Source organism: Lontra canadensis, unplaced genomic scaffold (assembly GCF_010015895.1).
Source record: "Lontra canadensis isolate GAN:19392208 unplaced genomic scaffold, GSC_riverotter_1.0 scaffold24, whole genome shotgun sequence".
NCBI classification, from domain to species: Eukaryota; Metazoa; Chordata; class Mammalia; order Carnivora; family Mustelidae; genus Lontra; species Lontra canadensis.
In genome coordinates, this window is record NW_022631018.1 from 911,900 (window position 1) to 932,687 (window position 20,788).

The 20,788-nt window shown below is 40.1% G+C and overlaps 1 protein-coding gene across 3 annotated transcripts in view; it reads left to right on the plus strand.

Annotated features, from left to right (window-relative positions):
- Window positions 1–20,788, plus strand: part of SOAT1 (sterol O-acyltransferase 1) — a 72,562-nt gene that overhangs the window by 26,451 nt on the left and 25,323 nt on the right. For all 3 annotated transcript variants that reach the window (XM_032862597.1, XM_032862599.1, XM_032862598.1), the window contains one exon: window positions 16,443–16,501. In XM_032862597.1, the coding sequence (XP_032718488.1) occupies window positions 16,443–16,501 (59 nt within the window). The remainder of the gene's footprint in view (window positions 1–16,442; window positions 16,502–20,788) is intronic.

The window sequence follows — 20,788 nt, forward strand, 5'->3', positions numbered from 1 at the left end:
ATTCAGACAATCATCTAGTATGTCAGGGAGTTCACTGGTGTGGTTACCATCAGACGTGTTCCAGGAGGCCCTTAAGTCTGAGTCCTGATTAGGGCCCCGAAAGCCCGGATGGACTTAGGGTACCTGTGTATTTGCCCTATTCCTGCAGGAGAGACCTGATCCCACTGTGGCCATGCAGTGAGTGTTAACAGGAGCTCAACCCTTTCCTGGAAGTAAATGGATTTCTTTTTCTTCGTTTGTTGCTACTGTATAGAAATGCAGCTGGGTTTGTATATTGATACTGTATCCTGCAGCCTTGCTGAATTCATTTGTTAGCTTAAATCATTTTTTTTTTTTGCATGGATGGTTTTTGTAGTATTTATGATGTACAAAATCGTGCCATCTTCAAAGAAGAGGTAGTTTTACTTCTCTGTTTCCAATCTGCATGCCTTTTCATTTTGTTGCCTATTTGCACTTGATAGAATTCCAGTGCAATATTGAATAGAATTGGGAAGAGTAAACAAACTTGTCCTGTTGCTGACCTTAGGGAGGGAGTAAGCTTTCAGTCTTCCCATGAATTGTGATAGCTGTAGGGTTTTTTTTTTTTAATCAGGTGAGGGAGGTCTCTACCTTTTTCTAATTTACAGGTTGTGTTTATTCTTGACTACCTTTTATTTTGCTGTTTTGTTCACTTTCATAACTTAATCAATATACTAATATTATTACTAGCTACTAGCATCAGTTTTATCATGTGCCAGGCATTGTTTTAAGTGTTTCACAAGTAACAGCTCAGTTGATATATTTTAGTTCTATTCAATTTCAGTATTTTTGATCTATACATCTATTTGAATATCTGGAGAAATGCCTTTTGTAAGAAATTTTGAGACTCCTTTAGCAAAAATACATGAGAAAAAGTTTTGAATATTGTTACTCTATAATCATTCCCTGTTCAATATACCCATCTAATCCTAAAACTGGCCAGTCCAAATAAAGCTTTGAACAACTGAGTAGGTTGAAAGCACATTTTTTTCATTACAGGAAAAGCCAAACATGTTTACTTTAGAAAATGCAGATAAGCCAAAGTTTAGGTGTTTACAGTTCCTCTTTGGGTACATTCCTAGAAATGAGGTCAAAAGAATATGTATTTCTGAGGGTTTTATGGATATAAATGCCAAATGGCTTTCTGGAAATAATGCACTTGTAGTAGCAAAATGTGAGTGCCAGTTACTTTGAACTTTTTCCCATCATAGATGATGTGAACTCTTTTTTTAAAATTTATTTGCTTTAAAGATTTTATTTATTTGACAGAGTGAGAGAGCACACACAGGGAGAACAGCAGAGGGAGAGGGAGAGGCAGGCTCCCTGCCAAGCAGGGAGTCCAATGGGGGGCTTGATTCTAGGACCCAGGGGTCATGACCCAAGCTGAAGGCAGACCCTTAACCATCTGAGCCACTTAGACACCCTGACTTTGACAGCTTTTTAACTTAAAAAAAAAAAAAATGCTAAAAATAATCCTGAAAAGGTTTCAAATTCTAAGAGGGCAAACAAAATACTGTGTGGGTTTTTTTGTTTGTTTGTTTTAAAGATTTTATTTATTTAGTTGACAGAGACAGAGAGAGGGAACATAGGCAGAGGGGGAGTAGGAGAGGGAGGGAGAAGCCGACTTCCCTTTGAGTAGGGAGCCACATGCGGGCCTGAGGCAGGTGCTTAACGACTGAGCCACCCGGTGCCTCTGTTTTTATATTTTTAGAAGATTTTATTTAGGGATGCTTGGATGCCTCTGTTGGTTAAGTGTCTTTGGCTCAAGTCATGATCCCAGGACTTTTGGGACCAAGCTCCACATTGGGCTCCCTGCTCAGCAGGGATCCTGCTTCTCCCTCTGCCTGCTGCTCCTCCTACTTGTACACTCTGTCTCTTTTTCTCTCACTCTCTGACAAATAAGTAAAATCTTAAAAAAATATTTTATTTATTCATTTATTTGAGAGAGAAGACAGTGTGTGTGTGGCAGGGGCAGCATGGAGGGAGAGGCACAAGCAAGACTCTGAGTGCCGAGGGCAGAGTGGGACGTGGGGCTGGTTCCAGGACCCAGACCCCATGGGCCGAAATCAAGACTTTGTCACTCAGTGGACTGAGCCACCCAGGTGCCCGAGGTACACTCATTTTTAAATAATGTGATATGAAGTACAACTTGACTATTTTGAAAGAAAATGAGGTCAGTAATTGTCTTTTGCTTTTAATGAGATACTTTTCCTGGTCCTACCCCTATATGTTTCCAGGCCCTGGAACTGGTATAGAACTGCAAATTGTAACAATGTATTGATGGGGAAAATACATAGTCAACTTTGACAAAATTTTTTTTAAGATTTTTTTTTTAATTTATTTATTTGACAGACAGAGATCACAAGCAGCCAGAGACAGGCAGAGAGAGAGGGGAGGAAGCAGGCTCCCTGCTGAGCAGAGAACCCGATGGGGGCTCTATCCCAGGACCCTGGGATCATGACCTGAGCCGAAGGCAGAGGCTTTAACCCACTGAGACACGCAGGCGCCACCTTAAAGATTTTTTTTTTTTAATTTATTTGACAGAGATCACAACAAAATTTTTTTCTTAAAGAATTTATTTATTTATTGGGCAGAGAGAGATCACAAGTAGGCAGAGAGGCAGGCAGAGAGAGAGGGGAAAGTAGCCTCGCTGCTGAGCAGAGAGCCCAAGGCAGGGCTCGATCCCAGGACCCAGAGATCACAACCTGAGCCGAAGACAGAGGCCCAACCCACTGAGCCAACCAGGTGCCCCAATTTTGACAGTTTTTAAGGTCTACTTGCTAGAAATGTGTAGAGATGAAAAGTTTGAGGGAAGAGCTTGCTTTTTTTTTCTTTTTTTGTCCCTGAGGTTTTATTTTCAAGTAATCTCTACACCCAACATGGGGGTTGAACTCAAAATCCCGAGATTGAATCACATGCCCTGCTGTCTGAGACAGGCACCCAAAGCTAGCATTTTTAAATCTTTGTTCTACCAGGAACATTCTGGAATCTAAATAGTTTTAATAATTTTATCAAAAGTTTCAATCTTGGAATTTTAAGTTCTTAGAATAAGAATTGCTGTCAGCAAGGGGTGCCTCATTGGCTCAGTTGGTTAAGCACCTGACTCAGTTTTGGCTCAGGTCATGTTCTCAGGGTCATAGGATCAAGCCCATTGTGGATCTCTCTGCTCAGTGTGGAGTCTGCTGGGGATTCTCTCTCTCCCTCTCCCTCTGCTCCTTCCCTGTTTTCTCTCTCGCTGTCTCTCAAAAAAACAAACAAAAACAACACATTGCTCTTAGCAGTCATTAATTATGCCCTCCTATCCACACGTATATCTGAGATGGAAGTGTGGTTTACTGCCTTCTAGCCAACAGGTTAATCAGATGTCAGTTAAGTACCGTTAACATACAGTTAAGATGTATGAATAAGGCATTGTACCAGGTTTGTTAGTGGGGGGTTTAGGTGAATAAGATACTAAAGAGAAAGTCCCATGTTATAAATAATAGTTAAGTAAATTAATAGTGACTGAATGGTATAGAACAAACACTAATGTGGTTGGGGACGAGGCTTGCTCTAAAATGGAGGGAAGTGTCTCACAGAAGTAGAATTTGGCCTTTGAAGAAGAGACCAGGAGACGGCTTCCAGCCGAAAGTAGGGAATGAGTTTGCAAAGGCATGGAGTTGAAGACCAGAGACTGGTTAAGTATTGGTGTTTTGTTTGCTTTTAGAGGATTGGTGAGGTGAGGGGGGAGGTGGTATAGATGGGCTTGTACTTGGTTTTCATGGATGCGAAGACAATTGGAAAGGCAGGAGGAAGTCAAAAAATGGGGCTTTAAGTCTTACTGTGTATTCAGTCTTTGACAGACTACTTCTCAGTGCTTAACTTTTCCCTCATGCAAAACCAAGGAGAGCAAATAGCATTAGGTTCATTAAGGTATCTTAACCTTCTCATTGATGCCGTCCCAGCTCCTAAGAACGCTTTGTACTTATTCCTCATTATCTAATACATCAGCTGAGAAATGTAATCTACGTGAAATCTTGCATTTTTTATCACAAATTATGTCCTGATTTGAAAATAAGATAATGGCATTGTGAAAGTTTAATCATAAGCAGGTTCATTCTCTTACTGTGTGTGGCAGCCCACCTACACAGTTGATAACAGGTATGTTGATAAAAAGAAAAACCGAAGTTAAGTCTGGTTGAGGAATAGTGTTTCTAGATTATTTCAATTATAGAATAGAAACCTGTTTATAGCTTAAAAAAATTATAGACCAATTGTGATTGGTATGTCCATTTACTTTTGTAGATTGGCCAGAATACATCTTTAAAATCTCAATCTTTTGTCCCCATTCTAAATAATTTGGTTTTTTTTTTTTTTGGGTTGTTGTTGTTTTTTAATGCTGTTATTTATTTACTTAACAGAGACACAGCGAGAGAGGGAACACAAGCAAGGGGAATGGGAGAGGAAGAAGCAGGCTTCCCGCCGAGCACGAAGCCTGATGCGGGACTCAGTCCCAGGACCCTGGGATCATGACCTGAGCTGAAGGCAGACACTTAATGACTGAGCCACCCAGGGGCCTCTAATTTGGGGCTATTAGTCCTCCATTAGAAATACAAGATTGTTTGGTTTCATTAAAAGACAAGTTGCTGGAATGTGCTTATAAAATTTTAAATTTAAAGTAATACATGAAAGAATTCAAACACTAGAGACCATTATACAGTAATAATTCTCTTTTCTTTAAGCAATCATTTTCTTTTTCCTGCTGTAGAATCATATTTGGGAATCTCCTGTAGTTTGCATTTCTAAACTTAGTAAATCTTAGATGTCTTTTTATTCAGTATACATTAAGTGTGAGTTTTTAAAAGTATGTATGTGGGTATTTCTGTTCCACAGATGCTTGGTAATTTATTTAACTTAATGCATCACTGATGGGCATTTCAGTTGTATCCAGCATTTCAGTATCCTAAACAGTCCTGTAGGAAGCTTTCTTTTTTTCTTTTTTTTTAAAGATTTTATTTATTTATTCATGAGAGAAAGAGAAAGGCAGAGGGAGAAGCCCCCCCACTGAGCAAGGAGCCTGCTGCAGGACTCAATCCTCAGACCCCAGGATCATGACCTGAGCCAAAGACAGATGTTTAACTGACTGAGCCACCCAGGTGCCCTGCAGGAAGCATTCTGGAAACAATAACATTGCTGACTTGTGCTGGTGTGCTCGTAGGACACTTAATAGTGAAATTTCTGGATCAAAGAGTTTTTTAAGTTCACAAATTTAGGTATTACTAAATCTTTTTTAAAACTGTTATACTTGTTCACGTGTATTTTTTCCCATAGAGTTACCAGTATGTCTTTGCCCGTCTTTTTTTAAACTTTGCTAGTTTTGATGGGTGATGAACAGTATAGCATATAGCATAAATTTTCTTAGGATAAATTATAAGTGAGGTAGAGAACTTTTTCCATACATTTATTGACTGTTTTTCTTTGAAAACCTTATTCATATTCTGCACATTTTTGTTCCCTACCTGGTGGCTGCTATTTTTCACTCATTCATTCATTTGTTAAAAGATTTTATTTATTCATTTGGGAGAGAGAAAGTCAGCATGAGCAGGCCAGAGGGGCCGAGGGAGAAGGAGACTCCCCAGCTGAGCAAGGAGCCTGATGCAGGCTGATGCTAGGACCCTTCGATTATGACCTGAGCTGAAGGCAGACTCACCAGCTGTGCTACCTAGATGGCCCATTTTTCTTCTTTTATTTTCTCCTTTTTAATTTTTTTTAACATTTTATTTATTTATTTGACCGAGCGATCACAAGAGAGACAGGCAGAGAGAGGGGGAAAGCAGGCTCCCCGCTGAGTAGTGAGCCCAGTGCAGGGCTCCATCCTAGGACCCTGAGACCATGACCTGAGCTGAACGCAGAGGCTCAACCCACTGAGCCACCCAGGTGCCCCTTTCTTTTAAATAACTTACATTTTAAGGAAATAAATCTTTGTCCTATACGTGCATACTTTTTAAACTAGCTACTTGTTTTTTGACTTGGCTTATGGTGTGCTATGCCTGTTTAGTATTTATATTACCAAATGTTCTTTTATTGCTTTTAGATTTCTTGTTATGCTTAGGAATCATCCAAGATTATAAAGAAGGAAAACATGAATTTTTACTTATTTTTTGGGGCTTTTTGTACTTAAATATTTAATCTGTATGAAATTTATTTTGAATAATAAATGAATTAGGAATCTAGTTTTTCAGTTTTCCAAAATGGCTAGCAGATTTTTCAATAGTATCTATTAAAACCTATGCTGTATGAATACTTATATGCTGATCCTCATTTGTAGTTTTTATTTCTGTGCCGTTAGTACAGACATGTAATTAGTTGAGAATTTCAGATTTTTGAGGTCAGTGGAGTAGTAGAAGGTGGTAGGTGGATTATACTATCTCCCCTTTTGCTGTTAAGGTTGATTAATGATTGGGGCACCTGGGTGGCTCAGTCATTTAAACATTGAGACTCTTGATTTCATCTCTGGTGGTTATCTCAGGGTGGTGAGATTGAGCCCCTTGTTGGGCTCTGTGCTCAGTGCAGAGTCTGCTTGAGATTCCTCTCTCTCCTCCTCCCTCTGCCCCTTCCTCTCAAGCAATTTCTCTCTGTCTCTCTCTCTCAAATAATAAATCTTACAGAAAAGATTGACACATGATTGATTCTTTCAAGGAATACTTGTAACCATAACATCCTACGGACTTGAAGCTACTCTCACTTACTCTCTTGGATTACTTTCTGTGGAGAGCGAAGTGAAGTTGGGATGAAGATCTAAGGCATAGTCATTGAGACCTTTTTTTTTTTTTACCCCCCAAAATAACCAGGATTCTAAAATGAGTTTGAATTTCTCTAGGCAATAAAAACCTGCTAGCCGGTGCCTACACATTAGCTAATTCTGTACTTGCCACAAAGAGACAAAGAAGATGTTTGTTAAAAGAACTGAAAGTTGAAAAAATGGTTATTAGTCACTGCTTAGAACTTAGTTGTCTTTAGGAAGGTAGTCACTATAATAGGCCTTGATTTTCTTTTTTTAAAATTTGTTTTATTTCTTTGCTGCTTGTTGCATGACTTAGGGTTTAGTAGATGGGTATTAGTTCAGGCTCAGTTACTCAATGGCCATATGACTGTGGGCCAGGTGCTTAATTTCTTTGAATCTTAGTTTTCTTTTTTAAAGATTTTATCCATTTGTCTGTCGGAGGGAATGCAAGCAGGGGGAGCAGCAGGCAGAGGGAGAGGCAGGTCCCCCCAAAGATGGAGCCTGATGTGGGACTCGATCTCAGGACCCTGGGATCATGACTTGAGCCAAAGGCAGACATTTAACCAACTGAGCCACCCAGGCGCTCCAATTTGAACAGTATCTCTAAGGTTGAGGAAGGATCAGGGCAGTAGTTTGAAGGGTTAGTGTGGAAGAGGAGATGGCCTCTGCCTTCTTCTGATGGTAGGAACAACAGAGATAGTTAAAGTTAAGAAAGAAGACATTTAAGGAGTTAGTATCCAAGGTGATCACCTGAAGGTTGCTGGGTAGGGCTTGGACTTGGGGGAAGGTGGAAAATACATGGAGCTACAGGTGTGAGGATTGTTAAATTCATCAAGAGGCCAAGGTGAAGATTTCATTTTTTATTGAAGGACTGGTTAAGGCTTGACAGCATCAGTTTAGAATGGGCCCATTTTTAAAATTATCTCTGTAATAATTACTTCTGTAGTGCGTGGCCGTTTGAAATCTGAGAAAGCAAGTAGAGGGTGGTATCTGGGATTTTGCTGTGGCGTGGTAGGTCCAGGAAATTGGTGGTGGTGATGAAATGATTGAGGTTAGTAACTCTAGGCTGAGTAAGAAAACTGGTAAGGCAAACAGTCTAAATAAAAAACAAAAACAGTTTTGATAGAAGAAGAGAAACTGTTTCCCTATGTTTCTCTTTAGAGCAATGAAATTTTAACTAGACATTCCCCAGTTTGGCTATAATTGGATTACAGGTTATGCTAGCTATTTTCCTTTTGTTTCTCTACTCTTCTCCCGGGAATGGACTGTTATCAGTAAGGTGTGGTTGTGGAGGGGGAGGGCAAGGGCTGGGGTAGGGTTGGGAGGGGACTGGCAGAGAGATTAAGGGGAGTGTGTTGGTTGGTTTCCTCCTTGCTGGGTGACCGTCACTCCTGTCCAACAGTTCTCCAAGGGGTTCTCTTTGGGTTTCCCTGTTTCCTTTCTTTGTCCTTTGAGGCCTAGGGATGGGAATGGCTTCCCTGGTACTTTTTACTAGCTGTAGAATTAATTCCACACCATCTTTTGTTGCTTTTCTTAAATTCTGCCCACACATGTACATGTACACACATGTAAAGGGCCCTCTTTAAACTCATCTCAGTAAACTAGCTCACCTGGGTCATCTTTATGCTGCCCTCACTCTGGGAGATACTTGTGCCTGTTCTTAAATCAGTCTCTGGCAAGGGGAATGAAACACAGCCCTTACTGGGGAAGCAGCCAACAGTGTTGACCATGGTCTGTTAGCATGTACAAAGTCCCTTGTACTTTACCTGTCAGCTTTGTTGGGCAAATTTACAATTAATTTGCCATCTAGAACAGGAGTTGGCGACCACAGCCTTGTATGTTCATTTGTTGTGTTTGTAGTGAGTGGGCCATATGGCCTGCAAAGCCTAAAACCCCTGATTTTAGAACTACACCATTCAGTGTGGGAGCCAGTAGTGTACTTCGATGTGGTCCAGCCAGTTAAGTGATTGAAATGTGGCTAGTTTGCATTGAGGTCAGCACTCTAATTATAAAATACATATCACATTTCAGGAACTCACTTGTACCTACCTACCTACCCCTCCCTCCCTTTATTTCTTTTTAGAGAGAGTGAGTGTGCCTACACTGGGGGGCTTGGAGGGGCAGAGGGAAAAGGAGAGAGAGTATCAAGCAGGCCTGATGCTCTGTGCAGTGCCTGATATCACAACCCTGAGATGGTGATCTCCGCTGAAATCAAGAGTCAGAGGCTTAACCCATTGAGCTATCCAGGCACCACTCTTTTTCACTTCTTAATGTGGCTCCTAGAAACTTTAAAATTACATACATGGTTCACATTCTATCTCTCTGGGACAGCACTGAGCTGGCAAGTGACTGGTCACTTAGAAAGTGAGTAGATAGGGGCACCTGGATGGCTCAGTCGGTTACGCCTCTGCCTTCAGCTCAGGTCAAGATCTCGGTCCTGGAATCGAGTCCTGCATCTCCAGCATCTGGTTTCTTGCTCAGCTGGGTAGTATTCCCCCTGCTTGTGCATGCACACATGCTCTTGCCCTGATAGACAAATAAATAAATCTTTAAAAAAAAAAGAGTAGATAAAAGCTAACATTAGGCAAAAAGCCTGTTAAACTTAGTTTGTAAAGCAAAGCAAGCGTGGCATCTAGAGAGACATTTGACCCAGGTTTTTATGTCTTCATGTTCTCTCCTCTGCCTGAAATAATCTTTCTAGCACTTGTTACCACGATTTTCCTTTATTACCTGGGACTCAGCTCAAATATTTACTTACTCTGCAAAAGCTCCCTCCAGCGCACAGTCCTCTGTGTGTTGAAATTATCTATGTTTGCACATTTCTCCTGAGATCCTAAAGGAAGGGTTTGGAGTACATGTGTACTACTCTATTTTGAGTACTCAGTGGGTTTTCATTTAATGAGTCAAATATATGATAGAATGAATAAATGAGTTACCAACTCAATGAGCTTGGTTATCTGCCTTTTCCTTCAGGTTGACTTTGGCAGAATAGTATAAACACGGGCTTGCTACAGGAAGCAGATTTTTGGTGCAAAGTTGTGAAGAGGTAGCCCAAGTTGAAAAGAGCTTATTGTAGTCCTGATTGCTTTCATCTCTGTTTTACTGGAGGTATTGCTATGATAGAACAGTGCAGTAAGTAAAAAACCTTTTTTTTTAAGATTTTATTTTATAGGGGCACCTGGGTGGCTCAGAGGGTTAAATCCTCTGCCTTTGGCTCAGGTCATGATCCCAGGGTCCTGGGAGCGAGCCCTGCATTGGGCTTTCTGCTTGGCGGGGAGCCTGCTTCCTCCTCTCTCTGCCTGCTTCTCTGCCTACTTGTGATCTGTCTGTCAAATAAATAAATAAAATCTTTAAAAAAAAAAAAGATTTTATTTTATATATAGTCTTCTGTGCCCCCACATGGACATGAGCTGGAGGAGGGGCAGGGGCGGGGAGAAGCAGATTCCCCACTGAGCGGGGGCGGGGTGGGAGGAAGGGGGCACACAGGCTCCATCCTAGGACTCTGAGATCATGATCTGAGCTGAAGGCAGACACTTAACTGAGTCACCCAGGCATCCCTAGTCTGTTTTTTTTTTTTTTTTAAAGGTGGTATATAGCATATAATAATTTTAGAAAGCTCTTCCTCAAAACTGACTAAAATGAGACAGACTCTTGATTTTGGCTCAGGTCGTGATCTCAGGGTTGTGAGATGGAGCCCTGATTCTGCCTCCATGCTCAGAGGGAAGTCTGGGATTCTCTCTGTCTCTGACCTCCCCTCCCCCCACCTCACTGGGTACATGTGTGTGTGCTTTCTCTCTTTAAAATAAATAAATCGGGGCGCCTGGGTGGCTCAGTGGGTTAAGCCTCTGCTTTTGGCTCAGGTCATGATCTCAGGGTCCTGGGATGGAGCCCCACATGGGCTCTCTGCTCAGCGGGGAGCCTGTTTGTTTCTCTCTCTCTCTACCTGCCTCTCTGCCTACTTGTGATCTCTCTCTCTCTCTCTCTCTCTCTGTCAAATAAATAAAATAAAAAAAAATAAAATCTTTAAAATAAATAAATAAATAAATCTTTTAAAAAATGGTTAAAATAAGACTTTTGATACTTCAGGGAATAAATTTGTGATATTTCAATTAAATATTGTAGACTTTACAAAGGTTAGATAATGTTCACAAAGGTAAATGTTGGATGCCTGATTTGTTGGAGATCAGAAGGCTAGGAGAAAACAAAATGTAAACTAGTTTTTTTATGGACTTAACCTTGGGTGTACTCATTAGATATTATCAGTTAGTGATTTTAGTAGACCTAGGCAGATCTTTCAGAAGTCGTATTCGTATGACTCTCAGTCCTGGCTTATCACTATTTCAGGGTCAGTGTTTTAGAAACTTAGAAACCTTGACTTGACTTACGTAGTTGGATGTCTGTTCTTTAATCATTGGATGTTAGCTTTTAGGACTTATTCTTTTGGCTTTTATGACATTTGATTTTTAAATTTTGAGGTAGTAAGAAAGTAACTTTGTTTTGACTATTACATGAAATTAATTTTAAGGTGAAGAAAAATAAGTAGAATTGGCTTTTTTTTTCCTTTAAAGATTTTATTTATTTATTTGACAGAGACAGGGAGCACAAGCAGAGGGAGCGGGAGGCAGAGGCAGAGGGAGAGGCAGAGGCAGAGGCAGAGGGAGAAGCAGGCTCCGGCTGAGCAGGGATTCCGATGTGGGGCTTGATCCCAGGACCCTGGTATCATCACTTGAGCTGAAGGCAGACACTTAACAAACTGAGCCACCCAGGCACCCTAGAATTGGCTTTTTAATACATTTTTTCCTACTATATAGCTTTGTAATGCTGCTTTAAAAATTTTTTTTTAAAGATTATATTTATTTATTTGACAGATCACAAGTAGGCAGAGAAGCAGGCAGAGAGAGAGGAGGAAGCAGGCTCCCCGCTGAGCAGAGAGCCTGATTCAGGACTCGATCCCAGGACCCTGGGATCATGACCTGAGCCGAAGGTAGAGGCTTTAACCCACTGAGCCACCCAGGCGCCCCTAAAAATTTTTTTTTAAGGTTTATTTATCTTTAGAGAGAGAGAGAGAGTGAGAGGTGTTGGGTGTATGGGGGGAGGAGCAGAGGGGGAGGATCTTTGAAGCAAACTTTGTGCTGAGTGAGGAGCCCCTATGCAGGGCTTGATCCCACAACCCCTGAGATCATGACCAGAGCCAAAACCAAGAACTGGATGCCTAAGCAACTGAGCCACCCAGGTAAACTTTAATTTTTTTTTTTTTTTTTTTTTAAGTGATCTCTACACCCAACATGGGGCTAAAACTCAACAAACCCGAGATCAGTCAAGAGTCACACGCTCCACCGGTTTAGGCAGACAGGTGCCCCATTCCACTAGATAGCTTTGATGTCATTCTGAGTGAGGCCTTCAGAGAGTAGTCTCTCTGTGAGGAAAAATTCTCCCTGTCAAAATCTCTCTCTGTCAAATAAATAAATAAAATCTTAAAAAGAAAATTCAACTGGGAGAAGTTGAAATCTAATTGGCTTTATTAATTGATTCATGAATTGGACATCACCCATTTTTTTTTTTTTTTTAAAGATTTTATTTATTTATTTGACAGAGAGAGATCACAAGTAGACAGAGAGGCAGGGGGAGAGAGAGAGAGAGAGAGAGAGAGAGAGGGAAGCAGGCCCCCCGCTGAGCAGAGAGCCCGACGCGGGACTCGATCCCAAGACCCTGAGATCATGACCTGAGCCGAAGGCAGCGGCTTAACCCACTGAGCCACCCAGGCGCCTGGACATCACCCATTTGCCAAGTAGAGGGGAGTTCAGAGGAGAGGGCCATGTTACAGGCTGTTACCTCATCGATGCTGACCAGAAAATTCCTGATTGGTTAAAACTGCATTTCTGGAAGTGGTTGCAAATTTAAGTAGGTTAGATTCCTGGTTTTGGTGACTTGTCCTACCATGTGCAACTCCATTTTTGGCCTGTGGTTTTCGTTTTAGCACTGACAAAGTAAATATTTCTGGAAAATTACTTAAAACTTTGAGTACCCTTCACTCTTCTTGTAAGTATAATATGCAGTAGCAATTGTTGACACAAAAATACTCAAGTAGATTTTGCCAAGGAGAATAGATGAGAAAATATAAATTCTCATTTAAAAATTATTACTAAAATGATAAGTTACCTTACAGTTTTTTCAAAGACTTCGGGAGCTAGAAGTTTTAGTTTTCCACTTCACATGTTACAGCTCTCAGTCTGTTCTGTTATTCATTTGTGTGGAAGGCCTCTACACATGATGGTGGCTGATAGCCTTGGTTCCCATAGTACAAAAGGTAACTTTACATTTCACTTAAAATGATAAAGTAACATTTGCTATCAGATTATGAAATGCCTTTTCTGGAAGAAGGTACTATTAATATTTGAAAATAAGCTTTGAAAAAAATATAAAACGAAAGATACTGTAATGTTTGAAAATATGCTTTGAAAAAATATGAAATATACCATTTCAAGATAAGTCTATGTCGAACTTAAATGGATTCCAGTAAAACTGTAACTCAGAAAAATCTAACCATAACAAAAATTTCCAGTAACAGATTATTATAGTAAGAAAAGTGAGCAGTGTATGTGACTGTTAATGGGCACCAGGTTTAATAGAATGGACATTAGCTTTTGCATTACTATTTAATTGTTCAGTTACCTTAAAAGTGTTGCATTAAGCTATGAATGTTTTGCCAAAGAAAAAACTTAAAATTTTTTTTTTTATTTTTTAAAGTATGTATTTATTTGACAGAGATCACAAGTAGGCAGAGAGGCAGGTAGGGGTGGGAAGGTGGGGGGTGGGGAGGGGAAGCAGGCTCCCTGCTGAGCAGAGAGCCCGATGTGGGACTTGATCCCAGGACCCTGAGATAATGACCTGAGCTGAAGGCAGAGGCTTAACCCACTGAGCCACCCAGGCGCCCCCAATTTTTTTTTTTAAACAGTTTTTTTCCTTTCTCCAGGTAGGAAGGATACAAGTTAGATATTTTTCAAAAAAACCTTAAAAACACATTTTTTTTAAAGATTTTTACTTATTTGTTAGAGTGCCATCACAAGCAGAGGGAGAAACAGGCTCCCTGCTGAGCAAAGAGCCCGATGCGGGGCTCGATCCTTAGGACCCCAGATTCATGACCTGAGCCAAAGGTAGACCCTTAACCAACTGAGCCACCCAGGTATCGTAAAATTTTTTTAGGGATGAATTATGCAAGATAATTGTGTGTGAAGACAAACTGATGAATGTGAAGGCAAATCTCTACCCATATTGAAAGGGCAGACAGTCTGCTGCTTGCTTAAATTATAATAGTACTGTGATTCTGTATGAAAATTAGGAACTGTCTGCAAATCTGTGACAGTAATAAATCAAAATATACAATGTATATGGGAGCAACAAATTCTAATTAGAAATATTTTAGTACATTGAAGATCAGTTTCTCTTTAAAAAATCATGAAAAAGATGCTCATGCTAGTTAATAATTGATTCTAAGGACGTCTGGTTGGCTCAGTGGGTTAAAGCCTCTGCCTTCAGCTCAGGTCAGGATCTCAGGATCCTGGGATTGAGCCCCACATTGGGCTCCCTTCTCAGCGGGGACCCTGCTTCCCCTCCCCTCCTTCATCTCTGCTTACTTGTGATCTCTATCAAATAGATAAATAAATTTAAAAAATAATTGACTCTAAACCTCATTGAACATTAGGAAGCTATGTTAATGTGACTTAGTATACAGAAAGGAATCTTTGAGAATAAGGAAATGAGAACAAAATGAATTTTATTTACTTATCATTTATTTATTTACTTCATTTATTTATCAGAGCACAAGTAAGGGGGAGTAGCAGACTTCCAACTGAGCAGGGGTCCTGATGTGGGACTCCATCCTAGGGATCATGACCTAAGCTGAAGGCAGATGCTTAATGGACTGAATCACCTAGGCATCTCAGAATGAAATGAATTTTAGAATATTTTTACGCCCCCCCCCCCCCGCCCCCTGCAAGAACAAGCGAAAACCAAGTCTGTACCCATTAGCAGTCATTCCCTATTCCTCACACTTCTACCCTGGTCCCTGGGCAACAACCAACCTTCTGTCTGTCTCTGTGGAATCATCTCTTCTGCATTTCATATAAATGGAATCCTACAATATGTTGTTTTTTTGTGACTTTCATTTAGCTGTTTTCAGGTTTCATACATATTAAAGTGTGTCTCATGTTTCTCTCCTGTTGCTGCTGGGTAATATTTCATTATATGGATCAAAAACTTTCTGTTAATCTATTGAGTTAATGGATATTGGAGTTGTTTTCAGTTCGTTATGGATATCGCAGCTATGAACATTTATATTGAGGCTTTTGGCTGGACACGTTTCATTTCCCTGTGTGTATACTTAGGACTGGGATTTGGTCGGGTGGTAGCTCTGTTAACCCTTTTGAAGAACTTTCAGACTGGTTTTCAGAGCGTCGTTTTACATTCCCACTAGCAGTGGAGGAGGGTTTTAATTTCATGTTCTGGCCAACACCTTTTTTACTCCCTGTGCCCCCAAACAAAAAACAAACAAAACCTCTGTTTTATTCTTACCAAGTGGATACCATTCTTCTAGATATTCTTGTTACAGGTGTTTATAAACACTTCCCTAATTGTATGGCAAAAGAACTATCACATCCAGTCCCTGAAATAACACTCTTCTCAAACAACTTTTTTCCTCCCCCCATCTTTATTGAAATCAAATTGACACATTAACATTGTATAAATTTATAGTGTACAGTGGCCAACACTTGTTATTTTTGATTGTAGTCATACCGTGGGTGGGCGTGAAGTGCTGTTTTGTCTTGGTTGTGATTTGTGTGTTACTGGTGGGCAGTGATATGGAGTATCTTAGTATTGGCTATTTGGATATATTTTGGGGAGCAGTGTCTGCTCAGATACTTAGCCTATGTTTAAACTGGATTACTTGTCTTTGTATTACTGAGTTGTAAGAATTCTTTATACATATATATAATATATATATATATAAAAATCCCTGATTACATTTGCAAATTTTTTTTTTTTCTTGTTCTGTGGGTTGTCTTTTTACTTTCCTCATGTTGTCCTTTGCAGGAATAAATTTTGATGAGGTCCATTGTATCCAAGTTTTCTACTGTTGCTTGTGCATTTTTTGTAGTCACAGTTGGAAGATCCATTCAGAGTCTAATTTCTCATGGTCAGAATTGGATCTTAAAGCATCATACGATTAATACAGTTCTGATTACTGTGTGTACCTAGTTTTGTTCTTTCTTCTTAACATTTTTTTTGGTAAGATTTTATTTATTTGTTGGAGAGAGAGAGCACAAGCAGGGGATGTGGCAGACAGAGGGAGAAGCAGGCTCTCCCTGCTGAGCAGGGAGCCTGATGCAGGACTCAATCCTAGAACCCTGGGATTATGACCCGAGCCGAAGGCAGACGCTTAACCAACTGAGCCATCCAGGTGTCCTTCTTAACATTTTTATGTATAAATTTCCTTCTATTGATACTGCCCATGCTGCATTTTTTAAGAGTTATATCATGTTTTGTTGTTGTATTATAATTTACATAGTCATCCTCTTGCTTGTTTTTCAACTTCATGATTTAAATAGTGCTGGTTAATAGCTATATCCATCAACTTAAGAGCTGCCTTGTTTTCTTTCCTTAGGTAGGATTAACTTAAAACAGTTGATGGCAAAGAAGATACAGTTGACAGCAGAGGCAGAGGTAAGTAGTAGCTTCCTGTTCTGAAATAAGAATGTAGAGTTAGGGTAAGGGATTTTGTTGAGAAAGTGTTTGATGCTCTGTTGCTTAAAGAATAATTTACCTTCCTTCTCAGTTCTATCCTGCCACTTCTGTCGTCCTACACGTAAGAACCCGATTGCTTTTTTCTCCCCATCCTGCCCACCACTCTCAATTTTCTGGCTTTTATTTATTTAAAAAAAATTTTTTTTTTTTTAAAGATTTTTAGCTTCTTCTATGAGAACGAGAGAGAGAGAGAACATGAGCGGGGGCAAGGCAGATGGAGAGGGATAAGCAGTCTCCCATCTGAACAGGGATCCTGATGTGGGGCAGATCCTAGGACCTCAGGATCATGACCCCAGTGGAAGGCGCTTGACTAACCGAGCCACCCAGGTGTCCCTCATTTTCTGGCTTTTACCAGCAGAACTTGATTTTAGTGAACTGTGATATAGTTGAATGTCTGTACAAGTGCTATAATGAAAGGTTCTGTCACCACCTGTCATGGTTTGTAGTGAATAATGGCTCAGCAGTAAATCTAAAAGTGGATTCCTGTTGTTAGGGAGGGTATGGCTTGAGCAGAAGTATGGAGGTAGGAAGTTTAGACTATCTCTTGGAAATGTCGCTTCAGTTGATCGGCATCTGTGCTCCTGTTAGAGCGTGACAGAAAGAAAAATACAGTTGGACAACTGGGGCTAGATTGTTAAGCATTTTTTCCCTTCTGTCTTCATGCCCTCTTCATAAAGCTCTTTCTTCTTGAAACTTGTAACTTCTGTTTCACTAGTCAGAATACTGCATATCCATTAAATTCTAGCTCAAATGCTGCTGCTTCTGTAGTTGCTAAGTACCAGCCTGAAATGGTGTCCTTCCTTCCTCCTTTTTACTTCTAATCACCAAAATTTTTTTGGTGAACTTACAGACTTAGGAATGTTTTAATTGGTAATTTGATATCTAATGAGATTGAACATCCTACCATTGTTTATTAATTGGAATGTTTTTGAGGGAGATATATTAGGAATGCTATTTTGATAGCAAAGTTGAAGATAATGTTTGGACTTTGGAGATGAGACAAGATAGGAAGCTATTGTAATATTCTAGTATTCTAGATAGGGTAAATGGGCAGGGAGGAGAAGGGAACTCCATTTAGCAGTCCTGTTATGGGCTAGGCCGTGTGCTAGGTGGTTTACATGCAAAATTTAATTAAATTACCTGATTTACAAGGTTGATCTCTAAATGATTACATTCGTTTTTTTATGGGTTGATATTTACTAATGTGAAAGGACCATTGAGGTTGACAGTATGTGAATATTATTTGGAGACCATGAAATGTACTTGTTCTTCTCTTTTGTGGGCTTTTAGAAATAACGGTGTTTCTTTTTTCAGAGAGGAAGAGGGGCAGGGAGGATCAGAGGGAAAAGGAGAGAGAATCTTAAGCAGGCTCTGTGTTGGTGAAGACCCCAAGGCGGAGCTTGATCTTAATACCCTAAGAGTGTGACTTGAGCTGAGATCAAGAGTTGGTTGCTTAACCAACTGAGCCACCCAGCTGCCCCTAGAAATAATTTTTAAAACAAATGAAAATCAAAAATCTTCTTAGTCATTTGTAGTTTGAAGTCATGTTCTGACCCAGTTCTCACTCAACTAGGTTGGACCATCTTCCCCTAATCTTTTTTTTTTTTTTTTAAGATTTTATGTATTTATTTGACAGAGATCACAAGTAGGCAGAGAGGCAGGCAGAGAGAGAGAGGGAGAGAGAGGGGAAAGCAGGCTCCCTGCTGAGCAGAGAGCCCGATGCGGGACTCATCTCAGGACCCTGAGATCATGACCTGAGCAGAAGGCAGCGGCTTCCACCCAGGCGCCCCTCCCCTAATCTTTAAGGTGAAAACATGGTTCTGACTATCTCCAGGGTTCTGTTCAGCTCCAGTAGTCTGCGTCATTGCATAACTAATCTAAACTTCTGCTCCTAACTCACTGTTTCCTGGTGTCAAGGAAATGGATAATCTGTAGATTTTATTGGGGAACTCTTTCAGCTCCCCAGAACTGGAATTCTCAGATAAAATATAGTATACTTAGCAAATTTGAATTTCAGATAAATAATTTTTTAGTTATCATGCAGCATTTGAGATATAATTATACTAAAAAGGTCATTTGTTTATCAAATTCACATTTAACTGAGTGTCCTATATGCTTATTTGCAAAATTTGGCAACCAACAAAGAACTTTCTAAAAGTTGAGATATAGATAGAAGAGCTCGTATTAAAGAAAGGTGTGGAAAGGTTGTCAGGTATGAAACTCTAGACTGAAGGGAAGACAAATGACAGAGAGGATGATGAAATTCGTGAGTTGAACTGATTGAATCTGTTAAGGTCATGTCTAGGTACAAATGCTGTCTGTCATTAAAAAAGTTTTAAGTATTGAATTTAAAAAATCCAGTGCTAGTCATATTATACAACATTATGTATTTCTTTATTATTATTATTATTATTATTTTTAAAGATTTTATTTATTTGTTTGACAGAGATCACAAGTAGGCAGAGAGGCAGGCAGAGAGAGAGGAGGAAGCAGGCTCCCCGCGGAGCAGAGACCCGCCCCCCCTCGCCCCCCGCCCCCCCCACCCCCGATTCGGGGCTCGATCCCAGGACCCTGAGATCATAACCTGAACTGAAGGCAGAGGCTTTAACCCACTGAGCCACCCAGGTGCCCCCATGTAATTCTTACTCATGACCTTTTGAAGTCCTTAGAATTGTGTTATAATAAGACTTAAAAGCTCTTGCAACAGTCCAAGGGAGATTCAAGTGATTAAATCCCAACCAATTTACTGTTAATAGATAAATTAACTTTGTTTTAACATTGTGTTAATGAAACGATTTGAAACCGTTTCTTTGGTTGTAAATAAAAGAAACCTACTTCTGGCTTAAGGATAAAAGGAAACATTTGAAAGATATTAATGTATCTCATAGAACCCCAGAAGTTGAACACTTACGTTTTGGAAATGGAAAGGCTTTAATAGCAAGAGTTCATGTATTTCTGAATTTTTCCGTTAATCAGATTTTCAGTCTCCTCTCAGAGTTTCAGATTTATGAGAGAGAGAGAATTGGGTTTTGGCCAGAAAGGCAGGGCCATATAGTATCGCCCTGGTCTAACCACCGAGGACAGTTTCTGAGAAAAGCGCGTATGAGAAGAGTTAAAAGGGAGTGCCTTGATACTATGAATATTTGTAGAACTTTCATTAATTCATACAACTTTATAGAGGGAATGCTAGATCTAATGTGAGGGGATGAAAAATTACTTCCTATTTCTATTTCTTAAAAACACATATTTATTGCAACATACTTCATTTCCTTCTGGTGTGGCATTTAAGATCCTATTTGATACATCAGTACCTTATGCTGTTGCCTAACTATTAAATGAGCAAACCATAATGAGTAAGGCTCAGATGGCATGTCTGCAAATGAGGACTTCTCTTTATGGTTTATTGCTCATCCAAGTAACCTCTTCTAAAAAAGTGAGTGGTTAGATAGTGCCAATCTATTTGATTTATTGGCAGACTGCTGGAGCGACAAGTCTCTTAAGTTGTTCCTGCCCAGAAATTGTTTGGTTATTATGTACGTTGAGGTTAGGTTGTGCTGTAGGAGACTAACATAAGATGAACACAAATAATTGTGGCTTTGTGTAATGCCCTTCCATGTAAATGATTTAGAACTGGGAAGGCTAGAATGGTTACGGTGACTCTGTGGTCCTCCCAGGACCCTGGTCCCTTCTGCCTCTGTGCTTTTGATTTTGTAGGCTGTGACCTTCCTATTCATTGTCCAGATGACTCCAGCCACTTCATCTGAGTTTGAGGGAGCAGGCCTGAGTTAGGAAAACAAGAAAGGGTTGATAACTAACAGCCTCTACTACAACTTGTCCATTCTCCTTCCCTGCCCTTGATCCTTCTGGTCAAGTCTTCTTTTGACTGTGTCCACGTGATTGTATCCTTCTGATACCTCCCTTTCTGGCTTTTTCCATTTTGCTTAAATACGTAGGTATATCAGTCTCTACTTTCCTTTGATGAACCTTGGGAAAATCAGTTTATTGTTCTTTATGATTTCATCACTTACAAATGCAGGAAGGTGCCTGTCAGTATTGCCCTCTTAGGAATGTTCAGTAATCTAGCTCCATGAATAACCTACTTGGTTCCTTTGTCAGGTACTGTGTTAGGTGCTGGGATTCTAAAGAAGTCACAGTTCCTGTCCTCATGTTAGCTGAGAACATCATGTATAAAATGGATAAAAAGAG